Genomic DNA, 15,439 nt, shown 5'->3' with positions numbered 1-15,439 from the left:
GTGGTTTTGAATAGATATAATACATGGAATCAGGATTAAAATACAGCCTGAGAGTGCAAAGCTTGCATATACCCTTTTTAATGGGTAACTAACAACATCTAAGTAAAAATCTATGTTCAGTCTGTTAAATATTAACATTTACCATCTAAATGTTAAACGTTTAACGTTTATGAACCTTTTAGTTTTTTAGTTTTCTTCTTTTTGTATTTACAACTATATCAATATGTTATTTATAGCGGAGCAAGTTAACACACACGAAAACATCTTTGAACAAGGCAGAAGTGGCCAAAGCATGTTTTTTTTACTCATGTAGAAGTACAGTACAGTTATGTGAGTAAAAAAATACAGCTATTTCAAATTCTTTACTATAAAAAATTTAATTAGAAGCGCTTTGGAATGTCTGTTGACATGATTAAGCGCTTTATAAATAAAGTTGATTGATTGATTAATTGTACTGAATAAAAAAAATCCAAAAATATAAAAAGTAGCTACAATAAAGACATTGCCTCCCCTTATTTTAATATATACATAATTTAAGGGTTTAGAAACTTTATGCTTGAATTCCTTCTTACAGCGTTTTTTAAATTGTGTTGAAAACAAATAGAAATGAGAGGTTGAGTCTGTTGCAGATTTACTTTCTCCCTCATCTTACTGTGTCTGGACTATGTAATTTGAAAATCTGCCCTTAGTTACAGATATTTTCAGTTTAGGAGTTTAGGAAGTTAATTATATATGATCTGTTTTGTCAGCATTAATTTTAATAATTAACTCGTCTTTACATTTTCTTAAATATACAGTAATGTTTCAGTTAAGAATTAAAACATACTATAACAATCTAACACTAACCTTTACTCTAACTCTGCACTTGTTAAATTCCTTGTTTTGATAACTTTTTTGTAATGATTCTAAAGGATTTGAACTTATTGATTGATTGATTGATTAATCTTAAAAAACAAAATCCAGACTCAAGGGTTTTTCCTTTCATAAGTACTGTTCCAGTTGGAATACATCATCCATCCATCCATCCATCCATCCATCTATCCATCCATCCATCCATCCATCCACCATCTATCTGCCATGTGCTAGAGGTGGGGGTTTCTTTAAACACCGTTCACCAGCTTTTTCCATCGTCTCTGTGGATCAGTGTTGTTATAATGTTAATTTCAATGTTGTTACAAATAATGTTCTAAAATTAAAATCGTTAAGTTGTTCTTCAACCATAATCAATCTATAAACATTGTTAAGACATCAATCAATCGTGTTATCAGCCTGGTCAAGTGGCTGTGTATATTTACTCAATCCTGTCATCATTTTTTTGTACATAATAACTATACTTTAAAGGTTCAGTCTCAGTTAAACTAATACACTAAAATCAGATCATTTCAGCTTTTGAATATTCTCATATGTGTGTAAATCTGAATATCTTATCCCTCACACATAGTCATGGTCTGTGTGATAAAGTGTAACCTTTGAATGTCAGTGTTCAGAGCACATAACAGAAAACATCCAGCAGACCGTCACAACACGCCAGGGTCATCCTGCATTGTTTGTAGGAGGATGTAGGTGAAAGATGAAAGAGAAAATAGTTTCTCAAAACGGCTGTAAGTGTTTGTCATATCTTAGATCCTTTGTTCGATATTCAGACTTCCTATTGGTGAGATCTGATGCCACTGAATGAACCCTCTGCAAAGTTTGTGACGATCATGTCATTCTTTGTCCTGTGACTTGCTGAAATGTGACATCTTTGTCATGTGAGAACTCTTGATTTGTTCTCAAATCTGACGAAATAAAAGCAAAATGTGAACGACTGACTTGGAACAAATGGGCACCGCCCCGCAGGATGGCACCGGATCCTGACGCGCACTGGACGCATCAATGAAGAACCGACGGAGACGCGCTGGGTGATCACAGTCATTACTGAAGTAAGGTCACTTCACTTCCTCATTTAAAAGTACTTAGCGCCGTTTTGCGCAATTTGCGCATTGGAAATATGTCAGAAGACGAAGCTGGAGTCCACGTTGTAGTACGTGGTCTTTTCTAGAAAAAATTTGTGACACCAGATCGGAGAGGAGCGTTTATCGCGCCGTCAACAGGTCTGTAAAACAGAGCGTTAGAAATAACAACACTTATTTAAAAATGTCATTCATTTAGAGGGAAGTCGTGCTTCATTGGTTATGGTGATAGAATGTATTGCTGTGCGCCGTTAGGTGATTAAAATATTCATAGACAATTTCACACAGTTTTATCTTAAAATATTCATTCTGTTCCCTGTTTAATTTCCCTGTGAAAGTATCGATTTGACTTTCGGGAGAAATGAACCATTAGGAGGGAACGCTTGCCTTGGATGAGGTTTTCAGTCTCCCAACATTCTTGGTATTTATTGCACTATTAATTTATATCTGGAATTAATAATCAGAAGCAAATATTGCACTGTTTTCCTGAAGGTGTTTAGTCTTCCTTGTATATACTCCCGGGTTTCAGGAACAATTACTCTTCCCAAACTAGTGTAACAAAATAAATCAGACTGATAGGTCTACATTACTCAGTTTTCATCTGCTAGCCTTGTCTTTTCTTTCTTTTTTGTTAAACGTTGGCTTAATGTTCCTGTTCTGGGATTTAAATGAAACCGTGGGAGATGTTTGGAAGAGAAATGCCGGGAACAACAACTCATAGACATCTGAACTCAGATAAAAGTCCCATTGGGAAATACTGATATAATCTTTTATGAATGTTTTGGAAACACTGCAAATGGTTTCACTATAGGTTAAAAAATGTCTTAAAAGTTAGGATAAAATTGTGAGAATAAAAGGAAGGCACAAACATCGGTATGATATTAAGCTACGACAGTATTGACAAAAACCATACTTCTGTAACTTTATTGTCCAAAAAAGTACATTAACTAAAATTTTATATACAAATAGTGTAAACAAACAGACTTAAAGCACTCCTGGTTTATTTTTGTCTGTTAATCTGAATGTGGTAACTTTCAAAGTTTCATCCATTCAGTTGTGTTTTATTACATTTTTACAGTAAATTGTTAGGATCTAAGCATTTTTTCCTCACTTTTATTGGTAATCTAATGACTAAATCCCTGACATCATTTATGTCACATTTTCCACCTTTACAATTTATTGCCACTCCACACCCAATGAACTTGTCAAGCGTAGAGGGCTCAGGTTGATGCCAACCACGTCATGTTTGCTCGATGCTCACAACGCAAAGGGAAGTCAGTGAAAATTTTCATTTATGGACCTTTATGAGCGTGTTGAAGTGATAAATATTTATTTTAAGGTCTGACTAAGTTTTAACTTACAGAATGTTGATGGTCAAACCATATTGTCTCCCTCCTGATACATTTTAATGGCCGTAAAGAGTTATCAGGTTGCTATGTACCAGCCAATTTATTATGCTAACATTAAAACTTGAGGAGTGGCTTGAGTTCTCAGAAACGTGGCACAGAAACAAATTTATCACACTTGTTCTGAGGACCATTTCTATGAGGCTCACATGGATGGATTTGTCACTGTCCAATTTAACTCTATCAAAATACACACTAAGCTCCTGATATAAGAAACTCACCTACTCAACACTGCCATGACCAGGGCATTTGGAGGGCTGCAGTCAGTAACAACCATGTATAAATGATCAGGTGTAAGTTGTATTACCAAGTTCTATTAATTATTACTTAGAAGAGGAAAGTTCAGTCATTTGTTTCTCCAGAGAGAGATGAGCTAGAAAAGCAGCATTCCAAGCAGCAGGAGAATAAACCCATGACGCACAACCAAACCATGATATTAACTGACTTCGCTGGCGCAGTCTGGCATTTGGCATGCGCATTGCATTGTTACAAGATTATGCACTGAAACATTTAGACTCCAGGGGCGCTCATTCAAAGCCACCAGTGGCTGGTAGGGAGTTTCCTCAAATGGCATGATGGTAACTTGTCCGTGACAGATTATTAGCAAGTGATAAATACGAATAGATAAAACTCCAGAGGAAGTCTGCAACACAGATGAGTTCTGAAGCATTTTAGGAATTAATGTAAACAAAGACATTAAAAGGTATCATCACTAAAGGTATCATTTTAGAAAAGGAAAACAGGAAAAGTTCTATTTTTAATGTAATCAACTGTCTTACGAAGGATTCTCAAGATTCAACAAAATCTCCTCATTGTTGGTTACAAGCAATGAGGTTGCCAATGTGTGTGGTTTCTCCAGTTAATTGCTTTTTTAAAAAAATAGTCAATTTTAAATAGAATTCTGGTTAAATTCTAGAATGTAAGTTAGTATCATAGACATACCTGAGTGCCTCACAATGAAATTGTTGTGAATTGTTGTATGTTTTATAACTACTTCCAGTAGTACTGCTAGTTTTAACTGTGGCGGCCGTTTATCAGAGATCATGTGACCAAGTTATGGATACTGTATAACATATAGTTTACTTATTAGTAAATACGTTTGTTATGTAAGTCATTACCTAGGTTATGAGGTGGTGTTTAAAGAACTGACAGAACAACTTCGTCTATGTGAATGGTAGAAAGATAAAGTACGAAACACCAGAATGCACAATGTGAGTCTAGACTCCAACATGTTGTTGGTTTAGACCAGAAAAGCACTTTGGATGACATAATGAAAACTACTGATTGGGTTGGGGTTACCTTTCTCCCATAAATTCATCCTTTAGTTATAGTTTGATCCACCAGAGCCTGAGAAAGGAGTTTAGGTCAGAGTCTTCACCTGCTAGTCCATGTTCAGGGCACATAGCCGATAGGAGACTTCCTACATCTCTTTCTGCAATATTATCCTTAATCATGTAGCTGTTTTTATTTAGTCAATCAAATTTTGTGTCCTTGGTTTCTTAATTTCACACCGAGCTGTGTTCTGTCTTCACTGCAGGGTTGGAAGGATGAGAAAAGTCAGTGGAAAAAGGTTGTTGCTGGCAACGCCTCTTGTTGTCTTTGTCCTCCATCTCTGCAAAGATTTTGTCGACCCCAAAGCCATCCAGCATCAAGTGTACGAAGAAAAGGAGGACAATCAAATCAGACACCCCACCAAAAATAACTCTACTGTTTTATTTTGGCCAAGTTGTCGAATAAATGCATCGGCTTCCAATGTCTCCGGCTTCGACACGCTTCCTAATAATATCAAGGATTTCCTTTACTACCGTCACTGTCGCCACTTCCCCATGCTGCTGGACCTTCCAGACAAATGTGGAGGACCTGATAAATCAGCAGAGGTCTTCCTCCTGTTGGTGGTTAAAAGCTCTCCTCTGAACTATGACCGCAGAGAGGTGCTGCGCAAAACCTGGGCTAAAGAGCGGTTACACAACGGCGTGTGGATTCGAAGGGTCTTCATATCAGGAACGTCAGATTCAGGTTTTGAGAAAATGAGGCTGAACAAACTCCTGGAGCTGGAGCATGGTGAGCACAGTGATATCCTCCAGTGGGACATCATGGACACGTTCTACAACCTCACCTTGAAGCAGATGCTCTTCCTGGAATGGATGGAAAGAAACTGTCCGAACGTTCGCTTCCTGCTGAATGGTGACGATGACGTCTTCGCCAACACAGACAACATGGTGGAGTTTCTCCAAAGCCTCCAGGATAATGATGGAGGAAAGCACCTTTTTATTGGCCATGTGATCCAGAATGTGGGGCCCATTAGAGAATCATACAGCAAGTATTTTATCCCGGTACAGGTGCAGGAATCAGAAACATATCCCCCCTACTGTGGGGGTGGGGGCTTCCTCTTGTCTGGCTATACAGCTTCAGTGATATATAATATGTCAAAGTCTGTGTCCCTTCTTCCCATTGATGATGTTTACATGGGGATGTGTCTGGCCAAAGCAGGACTTGGTCCAACTTCCCATATCGGTGTTAAGACAGCAGGACTTTATGTTCCCTCCAGCGTACTCGATAGATACGACCCTTGTTTTTTCAGAGACGTTTTACTGGTACACAGATTTCTTCCAGCTCACTTGTACCTTATGTGGCACCAAATCAATGATCCTAATCTCAAGTGTTCTCAAAAGAAAAGGTTTCAGCCGCATCAGATTTGGTGACTGAGTTTCATGATTCCTTTCTTCCAAGCCCTAGATTGTAAAAGAAGGTAAAAATCTTTTTACATTCTTAGCTTAAAAGGTCTGGACTGTTTCCCTACTGCAGCTGTTTTATGAAACTCTTTATGTTGGTAAATTCATGGGTGTGCAGAAATAAGAAAGGGAGATGATGCCTTAGTCACAGGTTCGTGGAATAAGGGTGATATATCCCAAATAAATTAATTTAATAATAACACCAAAATAAATTCAAAGGTATTTGATGAATAATCAACAAACACATTTTCATCCCAGGTGACCAAAAACACCAGATAATCATTCGTCAGTGGACGGGCGTAATGCACAATGCAAAACCTTGTACAAAACTTTGTTTTCACAGAACAGCCCTTTGGTTAAGTTTAGGTACTACTACAAAACTAGTTGGCATAACAACTGGATGAGAAGACAAAGAATGAGGTAAAATGGGGGGGTTGATGTCCTGGGATGGAGATTGGACCGGAGGAGTGGGTTGTTACCACCTGGTGTATTTTCTGGAGACATAATCCATTCAAAGCTGATGTAGTTTTTGGAATATTTATTTGACATCACAGATTTGTTGAAATAAGCGAACAATTCCTTTTTAATGATGACTACTGCTAGTTTTGTTTTTATTTTTATTTTGTTATTACATGTTTGTTAAATATTTAATTGACATTGTGGTTGTTGTGACTGCAGCTGGTGATCGCTTCACAAATCATTTTTACTGCCAACTGAATCATTTCCGTACAGTACATTATAGTGTAGTATCATATAGTGTAGTTTAGTACAGCAGATTACAGTAGAGTACAGTAGTCTTTGAACATTGGGTTCCAAGATAGATATTGTTGTCGACTCATAGCTGTACTGTCAATAGTATTTGCCTAAGAATGATGAAAGATGATTTCTGTTCTCTTTCGGGACTTTGTAAGTTAATAAAGGTTGATTGCTGGGCACATGTCTGTACACAGTTCCATGGTGTTACAAATATGTTAATTATTCTGTTATTTCATAATAAATTTCTTGTAAATTAAATTATTTTCTGAACAAACTGAATATGTTTCTCATATGAACACATTCGTTTCCAGGGGACACCTAGCTGGAATCACAATGGAAGTAATTTAGAGATCATTTTTTACCTAGTCAGCACTGCCAGCCTCTCAGTAAGAAAACCCTTCATGGGTTCGAATTCATTCCTGGTCAACGATAAACTGACTGGATGCGAATTCAGGCTTTAAGTGGAAAGGAATCTAAAACTCTAGTTCCCCCTTGTGTTCAAAGCACGTTACTGCAACTCTGAGTATCACCACTACAGTAAACGAGCCGTTCTTAATCTCTTCATATGATCCTACATGAGTTCTGTGTCTGAGTTATGTTTTTGCCTATATATATATATATATATATATATATATATATATATATATATATATATATATATATATATATATATATATATATATATATATATATATATATATATATATATATATATATATATATATATATATATATATATATATATATATATATATATATATATATATATATATATATATGATCATGGCAGCACAAGAACAGGCCCTAAGTACAAGAGCAATAGAGGCCAATATCTACCACAGTAGATCTGACCCAAGGTGCAGGCTATGTAAAGAAGCCCCAGTCAGTCCAGCATGTGGTAGCAGGGTGTAAGATGCTCGCCAGCTCAGCATACATGGAAAGGCACAACCAAGTAGGTGTGATAGTGTACAGGAACATCTGTACCCAGTATGGACTAGAAGTACCCAAATCCCAATGGGACATACCACCGAAGGTGGTTGAGAACGACAACGCTAAGATCCTGTGGGACTTCAGCTTCCAGACTGACAAACAGCTGCTGGCTAACAAACCGGACATAGTGGTGGTGGACAAAGAGCAGAAGAGAGCAGTGGGGATAGATGTGGCGATTCCAGCTGATGCCAACATCAGGAGGAAAGGAACACGAAAAGATTGAGAAGTATCAAGGGTTAAAAGAACAGCTGGAACAGATGTGGAAGGTCAAGGTTAATGTGGTCCCTGTGGTAGTAGGAGCACTTGGAGCAGTGACCCCCAAACTGGAAGAGTGGCTCCAGCAGATTCCTGGAACAACATCTGAAGCCTCAGTCCAGAAGAGCGCAGTCCTAGGAACAGCTAAGATACTGCGCAGAACCCTCAGACTCCCTCTGGTAGAGGACCCGAGCTTGAGGATGACACACAGATACCACCCCACAAGGGTGAGAGGGACATTTTATATAATGTATATACATATATATATACATATATATATACACACACACACACACACACACACACACACACACACACACACACACACACACACACACACACACACACACACACATATATATATATAAAATTGATTTGATTTGATATCTCATTACATGTAATATAATACACCTCTCCCTGGTACTACAAAAAGTCATTTCAGGTCATTTCAGAACAAACACATGAGGAACATTTCATATAGTTTTAATTAAAACCCCTGTAAAATCATCTATAGAAAACACGGGAGCTAGAGTATATTTTTCTTTCACATTATTTCAGTAGTGATGTGACTGTGCTTAAAGTTTCCAACAATATACTAACCAAATGTAAGTTTCTATTGTGCATTTAAGAACAGAGTTTATTTGGAATTTTACGCTCAACAAAGCTCACCTCCAACGCGTCACCCATCAGACATTACCTTCTTTCTGTACATTAATTATTTTGGCACTAGATCCGGACCACATCCTCCTCTGGATATACCTTAATACGGTGATAAGCGCACCTTTCGTCATATTGAGTGCTTAAGATAAACTTAAACCCTGTGTTCAAGCCAAGCCAAACAAAACCAAACACAAAAGCTGGTTTCTAAGTTGTTTGCGTTCCTGTATGGAAAGGGGATCTGCTGTTCCCATGATGACGGCCGACTCTGTCATACCTGGATTTGAACTGGAATTTCAATAGACGGACTTTCAGTGCGTTTCATTGGTACAGCATAGATAAAACAGAAAGAGCCGGATCGAAATGTTTCCGTTCTTTCCCCATTTGAACTACTCTAAGGCACTGCCCGTCAAAGAATCTCTTTCTTCGGGCTATCAGAAATTCTGTTTCTAAGATTTACGCACCGTGGTGATTGCCTTAGGAGCAAGACTCAGGGCAGAGAACGCCCCTGCGGATCTTTTACCTTTACTTTGTCTTCTACAACAGGCTCAGCCTCACAGTGAAATGAGACTCACAGGAACTACCTTGCTGCGCTCACGTAGATCTTCTAATATGTTCAGGTATTTATTAACGACCTTAATGACGAGCCTAATGTTCCTGTTACTTACTGTCTTAAATAGATCCATATACTTTACACCTCTGCGCTCATTTGGAAGGTAATTTAGAAAAGTATTTGAAGGGGCGATGAGAAACTCTTTAAAGCACCATCTCATTTATTTTGAGTTTACAGTCTACAACACAGACCGGCAGCTTAGAATTAATGTCTTAATATCTGTTGCTTTGGGGAAAGTAAAGTCTGGATTGAAAAAAATGACATAATTTCACATTTTAATCACCTTGAGAAGAAACCTCATACACGTTGTGTCATAATAAAACACACACCGTGTAAATTGTAGATTACTTTAATGTGTTACTGTGTGTGGATTACAGTTCAGAGGGCCGTTATTCCAGGTGAACTATTCACACCAGACATTCTTATTGACAAAAATGTTTTCTTATGCTTTTATAAACACAGACATTAATAAGCCACCAAATCACAATGTCCCATATTTATTTGGATGTAGCACAGTAGACATGAAAAGCACAATAAAATTAAATAAAACTAATCTGGTTGAACAACTTGAGCAGATAAAAAATATGGGTTTTTGACTAAAGATACCCACAAGATAAAATACAGTTCTTACTTTTAACACAAACAGCCACAAACAACAGTACTATTATTTCTACAATATTATAACAATTTCATCTCTTCTATTATCATTTTTTACACCGGCTCATGTCACACCTTGTCAGTGTCCTGCAGGATGAAGTCCTGTAAATCTTTGAAAATCCATGCTTGTTCTGATTTCACGGTAGATTATATTTAACAAAGAACAGTTGGTTTTAAACCTGTGACACAGGAATGTTTGTGTTGATGCATGTTAGTTAAATGTAAATGCCGTTAACACACCCTGAGAAAGCCAAAAGCAAGAGGGTGTGAAGACAGCCGATAACCATCTGTGAAGGACTGGAAGGGAGTTTGTGAAAAGATGCAGTATTGTGGTAAAAATGATGACAAATAATGGCAACAATCATGCAAACCCTTTAGAATATTTAGTTAAAGAACTGATTTCCTCATTCCTTTGAGTGAGTAGAAATGTCACGTGTTTCAAAGCTGCTAAAAATTATAACAGAAAACCACAAATCACCAACATTTAAAATTGAGCAGTTGAACACATCCACTGTTTAAGAGACAAGTGATTTAATATATAACCAAACATATCAAAATAACGATTACAATAACAAATAATTTGATACTGTCATCTCACACAAAGAAATTCTGATGAATATGAATTATATTGCATGAAAGGGATTGAATGTAAGACAAATTCTGAAGAAAATTCAAGATTATTCAGCCAAAATACACTAACTAACCAAAACTCAATTATTAATTGAAATTTGATTGAAAGTACAAATAATTCAGTAAAAGTTACTACTTTGTCTCAAACCGGTATAGTTTGTTTCAAAATGATAACGCAGGAATGTTTCTGTGCCTTAATACAAGTACCATCAACACGCACTGACGCACCCAAAACAGTGAATGCGTGCTGACAGCCGATGACCATCTGTGACTGGAAGGGGGTGTGTGAAAAGATGCAGTATTGTGGTGAAAATGATCACAAATAATGACCACGACCATACAAACCTTTGAGAATATTTCAGTAAAGAACCGATTTCCTCATGCCTTTGACTGAATAGAATTGTCAAAAATTGTAAAACTAAAACTACGTTATTGATCCCAAACTGGGAAATTCACATGTTGCAACAGCATTCAAGAAAAAAAAAAAAAACAAGTTAAAAAGAAGCATAAAAATAAGAAGAATGAAATTTAGGGGGACAGTAAACTTAAGAATAATAGATTAACATTAAATAAGACAGAAGATATACTCAAGTATATACAGTACAGGTGCAAATGTTACATTTTAAACATGTTAGTGTAATTTATAGTATCGTGGTTAGCCAGTGGCTGACTAGTAGGGGACTTCTGTGTCTCTTTGTGTTGTTCTTGACATGAGAATGTTTGGCCAATCTTGCAAAACCACAAAGGAAAGAAAGTATGTAGTGTTTTCTGTATTTAATTATAATCAAGGTTTATTCACCTCATTATGCCTCTATGTAATCAATTTTTTCTGTGATAATGAGAAAACTTTTTTTCATTTTTGACTGCAGATTTCTGAAGCTGAGAGGAGTCAAAACAGGATTTTTCCTGTTGCTTTTGGGAACTCCTCTCCTCCTGGTTGAGTTCTCAAAAAATGCTGGAAAGGCAGTTGTTGTCCAAAACATGGGAGAAGACAGTCAAGTCAAGGCACGCAAAAACAGCTCCTATGTACGCTCTTGGCCATCATGTCAACAAAATACATCTGTTCAAAATATAACCGACTTCAACAATCTTCCTAATAATATCAAGGACTTCCTTTACTACCGTCACTGTCGCCACTTCCCCATGCTGCTGGACCTTCCAGACAAATGTGGAGGACCTGATAAATCAGCAGAGGTCTTCCTCCTGTTGGTGGTTAAAAGCTCTCCTCTGAACTATGACCGCAGAGAGGTGCTGCGCAAAACCTGGGCTAAAGAGCGGTTACACAACGGCGTGTGGATTCGAAGGGTCTTCATATCAGGAACGTCAGATTCAGGTTTTGAGAAAATGAGGCTGAACAAACTCCTGGAGCTGGAGCATGGTGAGCACAGTGATATCCTCCAGTGGGACTTTCAGGACTCCCTCTTTAACCTCACCTTGAAGCAGATACTCTTCCTGGAATGGATGGAAAGAAACTGTCCGAATGTTCGCTTCCTGCTGAATGGTGACGATGACGTCTTCGCCAACACAGACAACATGGTGGAGTTTCTCCAAAGCCTCCAGCATAATGATGGAGGAAAACACCTCTTTACTGGCCATTTGATTAAACGTGCACATCCCAGGAGGACGTCAAGGAGCAAATATTTCATTCCAGTTGCAGTGCACCAAACAAACTCCTATCCCCCCTATTGCGGGGGTGGGGGCTTCCTCTTGTCTGGCTATACAGCTTCAGTTATATATAATGCGACAAAGTCTGTGCCCATTCTTCCCATTGATGATGTTTATATGGGGATGTGTCTGGCCAAAGCAGGACTTCGTCCTACATCCCATGTTGGTATGAGAACACTAGGATTTCGCATTCCCTCTCGTAAAATAGACGGCCATGATCCTTGTTATTATAGAGAGGTGTTGGTGGTACACCGATTCCTCCCACCTCACTTGTATCTTTTATGGCACAGACTAAATGATCCCAACCTGACATGTGATTCCCCCAAGAAAAGGTTTTGGCTGTTTTAGACTTAAGGTACATGACTCATATTATTTAACCAGACAAAAGACACAACAATACCGCTTTAGATCATGTTCCGTTAAGAAAGATGCAACAGATTAATTACAATACATTAGTCTAATTTATACATACTGTTTTTATTTTGCAGAATGCAATTTAAACCATTTCAAAAATGATCGTCTTCTAATTTGGAGAGTCCCAGAAGTAAACTATATGTCCTTCCTTTTAAAAAGTACTCACTGGAGGAGGCAAGGAAGAACATATGATATATAATGTTTTTCCTGATGGTGAATTGTTTTTGCCTCTTTGTAATTATGGGAGTGTTACTATGTTTTAATGTCATATTATTATGTTGGTATATATTCTATTTGACAGGAATTGGAATGAGTCTTGGGAATTTAGATTTTAATGTCCAGTCATAAATAAATGAATAAAGAGATACATGCATACACACTTTTTGAGTTGTGTAGAGTTTGATGTCAGTGATGCAGAAGAAATCTTTTCTGCACACAGGTCACAGAATTGCTTGATGCATGCCAAGCACATTTGGACAAGCCAGCTTCATTTTAGAATAAAGTGCTGTGGACTGATGAAACAAAGATTGAGTTATTTGGTCATAACAAGGGGAGTTATACGTGACGGCGAGAGAACATAGCATCCCAAGATAAACACTACCTTCCCACAGTAAAGTCTGGTGGAGGATCCACCATGTAGTGGGGCTGCGTAGCCAGTCCTGGTACTGGGAATCTTGTAAAAGTTGAGTGTCGTATGGGTTCCACTCAATATCAGCATTTCAGAAGAATGTTTAACAATCAGTTACAAAGTTGAAGTTACATCAGGGCTTGGGTATTTCAACAAGACAACGACCCAAAGCACTGCTCAAAATCTACTCTGGCAAACTACTCATGTTGGGGGGCGGCAGTGGCTCAGTGGTAGAGCGGGCAGTAGAGCTGGTCGTCCAATGTTCCCAAGATTGGCGTTCGATTCCACCTCCCGCCAAAAAATACCTGGGTGTGAGCTGACAGTGGGAGGTGTCAGCTCACCTCTGGAGCACTGCCGAGGTGCCCTTGAGCAAGGCATATAAATATATATGTATATATATATACTGTATGTGTGTGATTAACTAGAGCGCCACTAATTTCCCTTCCGGGATTAATCCAGTATATAAAATAAAAATGAAGGTGCAAGTGCAATGTTCTGGGATGGCCATCTCGGTCCTCAGACCTGAATATCATTGAAAATTTGTTGGATGATCTGAAGCGGGCTGTTCATGCTGGTAAACCATCAAACCAATTGAACTGGAGATGTTTTGTAAGGAGGAATGGTCGAAAGTACCTTGATCCAGAAACCAAAAAATAATTGGAAATTTTGGGAGCATCTAGAAGCTTTTATTTTTGCAAACAGAGGGTCTACTAAATATTGATGGGGTTTTTTTCTGTTGGGGTGCAAAATTTTTGCACTTTTTTTCAAATTTTTTTTAATGTATATTGCACAATAAACCTTGTTTCACTGCTGAAATATTACTATGCCCATCGGTGTTTGACAAACAAAAATGAAGTTACTTTTCCAAACACCCAGTCATTTATAAATGGAAATAATGAAAATTATCAGGGGTAGGCAAACTTTCCCATACCACTGTAGATTGAAGTGTTATGTATTTACCTCATACATTAATTACCTCACCCCTCTTTCTTTACTTATTTTCAATTAGCTTTATAATCAAGCTGCATTGCTGATATGCCATCATACTAAGAAAGCTTTTACCAAGTGTGGACAACCCATAATTTTCTGTCTCTATGTGCAAACAGAACCGATTGTGGTTAATAATATAGATCTTGGACATTGAAATGTAAATTAGAAGGGGGCACTGTGTGTTTTGTCATAGTGCATTAATAGAGAGATTACATTAGCATTAACAGTTGAGATAATTCTGATTCAGCCTCATTCAAATAGCTTTCATGTGTTTCTGAGAAAGAGATCTCCATCTGCTATTATGAACAATCACACTGATGATGATTTCAGAGGCTTTTCTCATTAAAGCTTCTCTAACAGAATGACGAAAAATATCATCCACCTCAGCAACACTGATTTTCAGTTACACCACAGAAACTCCATCTTATTACCTTTTACAGTAATCACTATTGTTCGACTGAAAAATAATCTTGAGGAAGTGCAAGAATCACATGTCAGAAGTATAAATAGTATGTGCCATACTTTTTTTTCTCCTGTGCTGTGTACCTCACCCATGAATCAAATGTTTCTTAAACCTTTGTTTATTTGGCGTTGTTTGCTTTCAACGAGATGGCCATGCAAAGCCAGTTTTGTCACATTACAAGTGGAGGCCGATGACCAGCTGAATGAGGTTTGGCTATAGAGTGGTCCATTGTGTTTATTTTTCTTTTCATGGTATATGCAAACTCAAATAGTAGTAGTTGAAGGAGTAAAATATTGTGTTAAGTAGAGGGAGGAGGTGAGACAGGGTCTTTGTGGTGGTGAACATATACTGGGCTGTAGAAACGTGGGATGCAGCAAATTGATGTAACATGTAGACAAAGGAAGGAAGACAAGGAGATTGGTGGTCAAATGAAGCCATTAAGTGCCTAAAATAAAAGTTAAAAGAAAACCTAAAAAATGAGAGATGAAGACAGTAGATATGTACACATGTGCATGTGATGCAAAACAAAGTGGGAGGTGGTGGAGGTTAATGCAGGAGAGAATAGTGAATCAGGAACAGTTCACTAATCCCAAAGTGAGGATTGCTACGAGATGAAGACTGGCCCAAATGA

General features: G+C 37.8%; 1 protein-coding gene and 1 pseudogene across 3 annotated transcripts; both read left to right on the top strand.

Annotated features, from left to right (window-relative positions):
* The first annotated feature begins 1,629 nt into the window (after positions 1-1,629).
* Positions 1,630-7,107, top strand: LOC137599379 (N-acetyllactosaminide beta-1,3-N-acetylglucosaminyltransferase 3 pseudogene; annotated as a pseudogene).
* A 584-nt stretch (positions 7,108-7,691) lies between these two features.
* On the top strand, positions 7,692-13,488 carry LOC137599018 (N-acetyllactosaminide beta-1,3-N-acetylglucosaminyltransferase 3-like). 3 transcript variants are annotated; one of them, XM_068319650.1, is made up of 2 exons: positions 7,692-8,318; positions 11,518-13,488. In XM_068319650.1, exon 2 carries the CDS (start codon positions 11,630-11,632, stop codon positions 12,659-12,661), a length of 1,032 nt encoding a protein of 343 aa, XP_068175751.1. In that variant the 5' UTR covers positions 7,692-8,318; positions 11,518-11,629; the 3' UTR covers positions 12,662-13,488. The 3 variants fall into 3 exon arrangements, with proteins under 3 accessions (XP_068175751.1, XP_068175750.1, XP_068175749.1); XM_068319649.1 differs by lacking the exon at positions 7,692-8,318 and adding an exon at positions 8,741-9,368; XM_068319648.1 differs by lacking the exon at positions 7,692-8,318 and adding an exon at positions 8,741-9,464.
* The last annotated feature ends 1,951 nt before the right edge of the window (positions 13,489-15,439 follow it).

Source organism: Antennarius striatus, chromosome 7, assembly GCF_040054535.1.
Source record: "Antennarius striatus isolate MH-2024 chromosome 7, ASM4005453v1, whole genome shotgun sequence".
In the NCBI taxonomy this organism is placed as follows: domain Eukaryota; kingdom Metazoa; phylum Chordata; class Actinopteri; order Lophiiformes; family Antennariidae; genus Antennarius; species Antennarius striatus.
This window is presented reverse-complemented; position numbering and strand designations above follow the sequence as displayed.

Coding starts and splice junctions, on each gene's coding strand:
- LOC137599018 (XM_068319648.1), top strand. CDS start 9,313: ATGAGACTCACAGGAACTACCTTGCTGCGCTCACGTAGATCTTCTAAT. Junction 9,465..11,517: donor CCTCTGCGCTCATTTGGAAG/GTAATTTAGAAA, acceptor TTTTGACTGCAG/ATTTCTGAAGCTGAGAGGAG.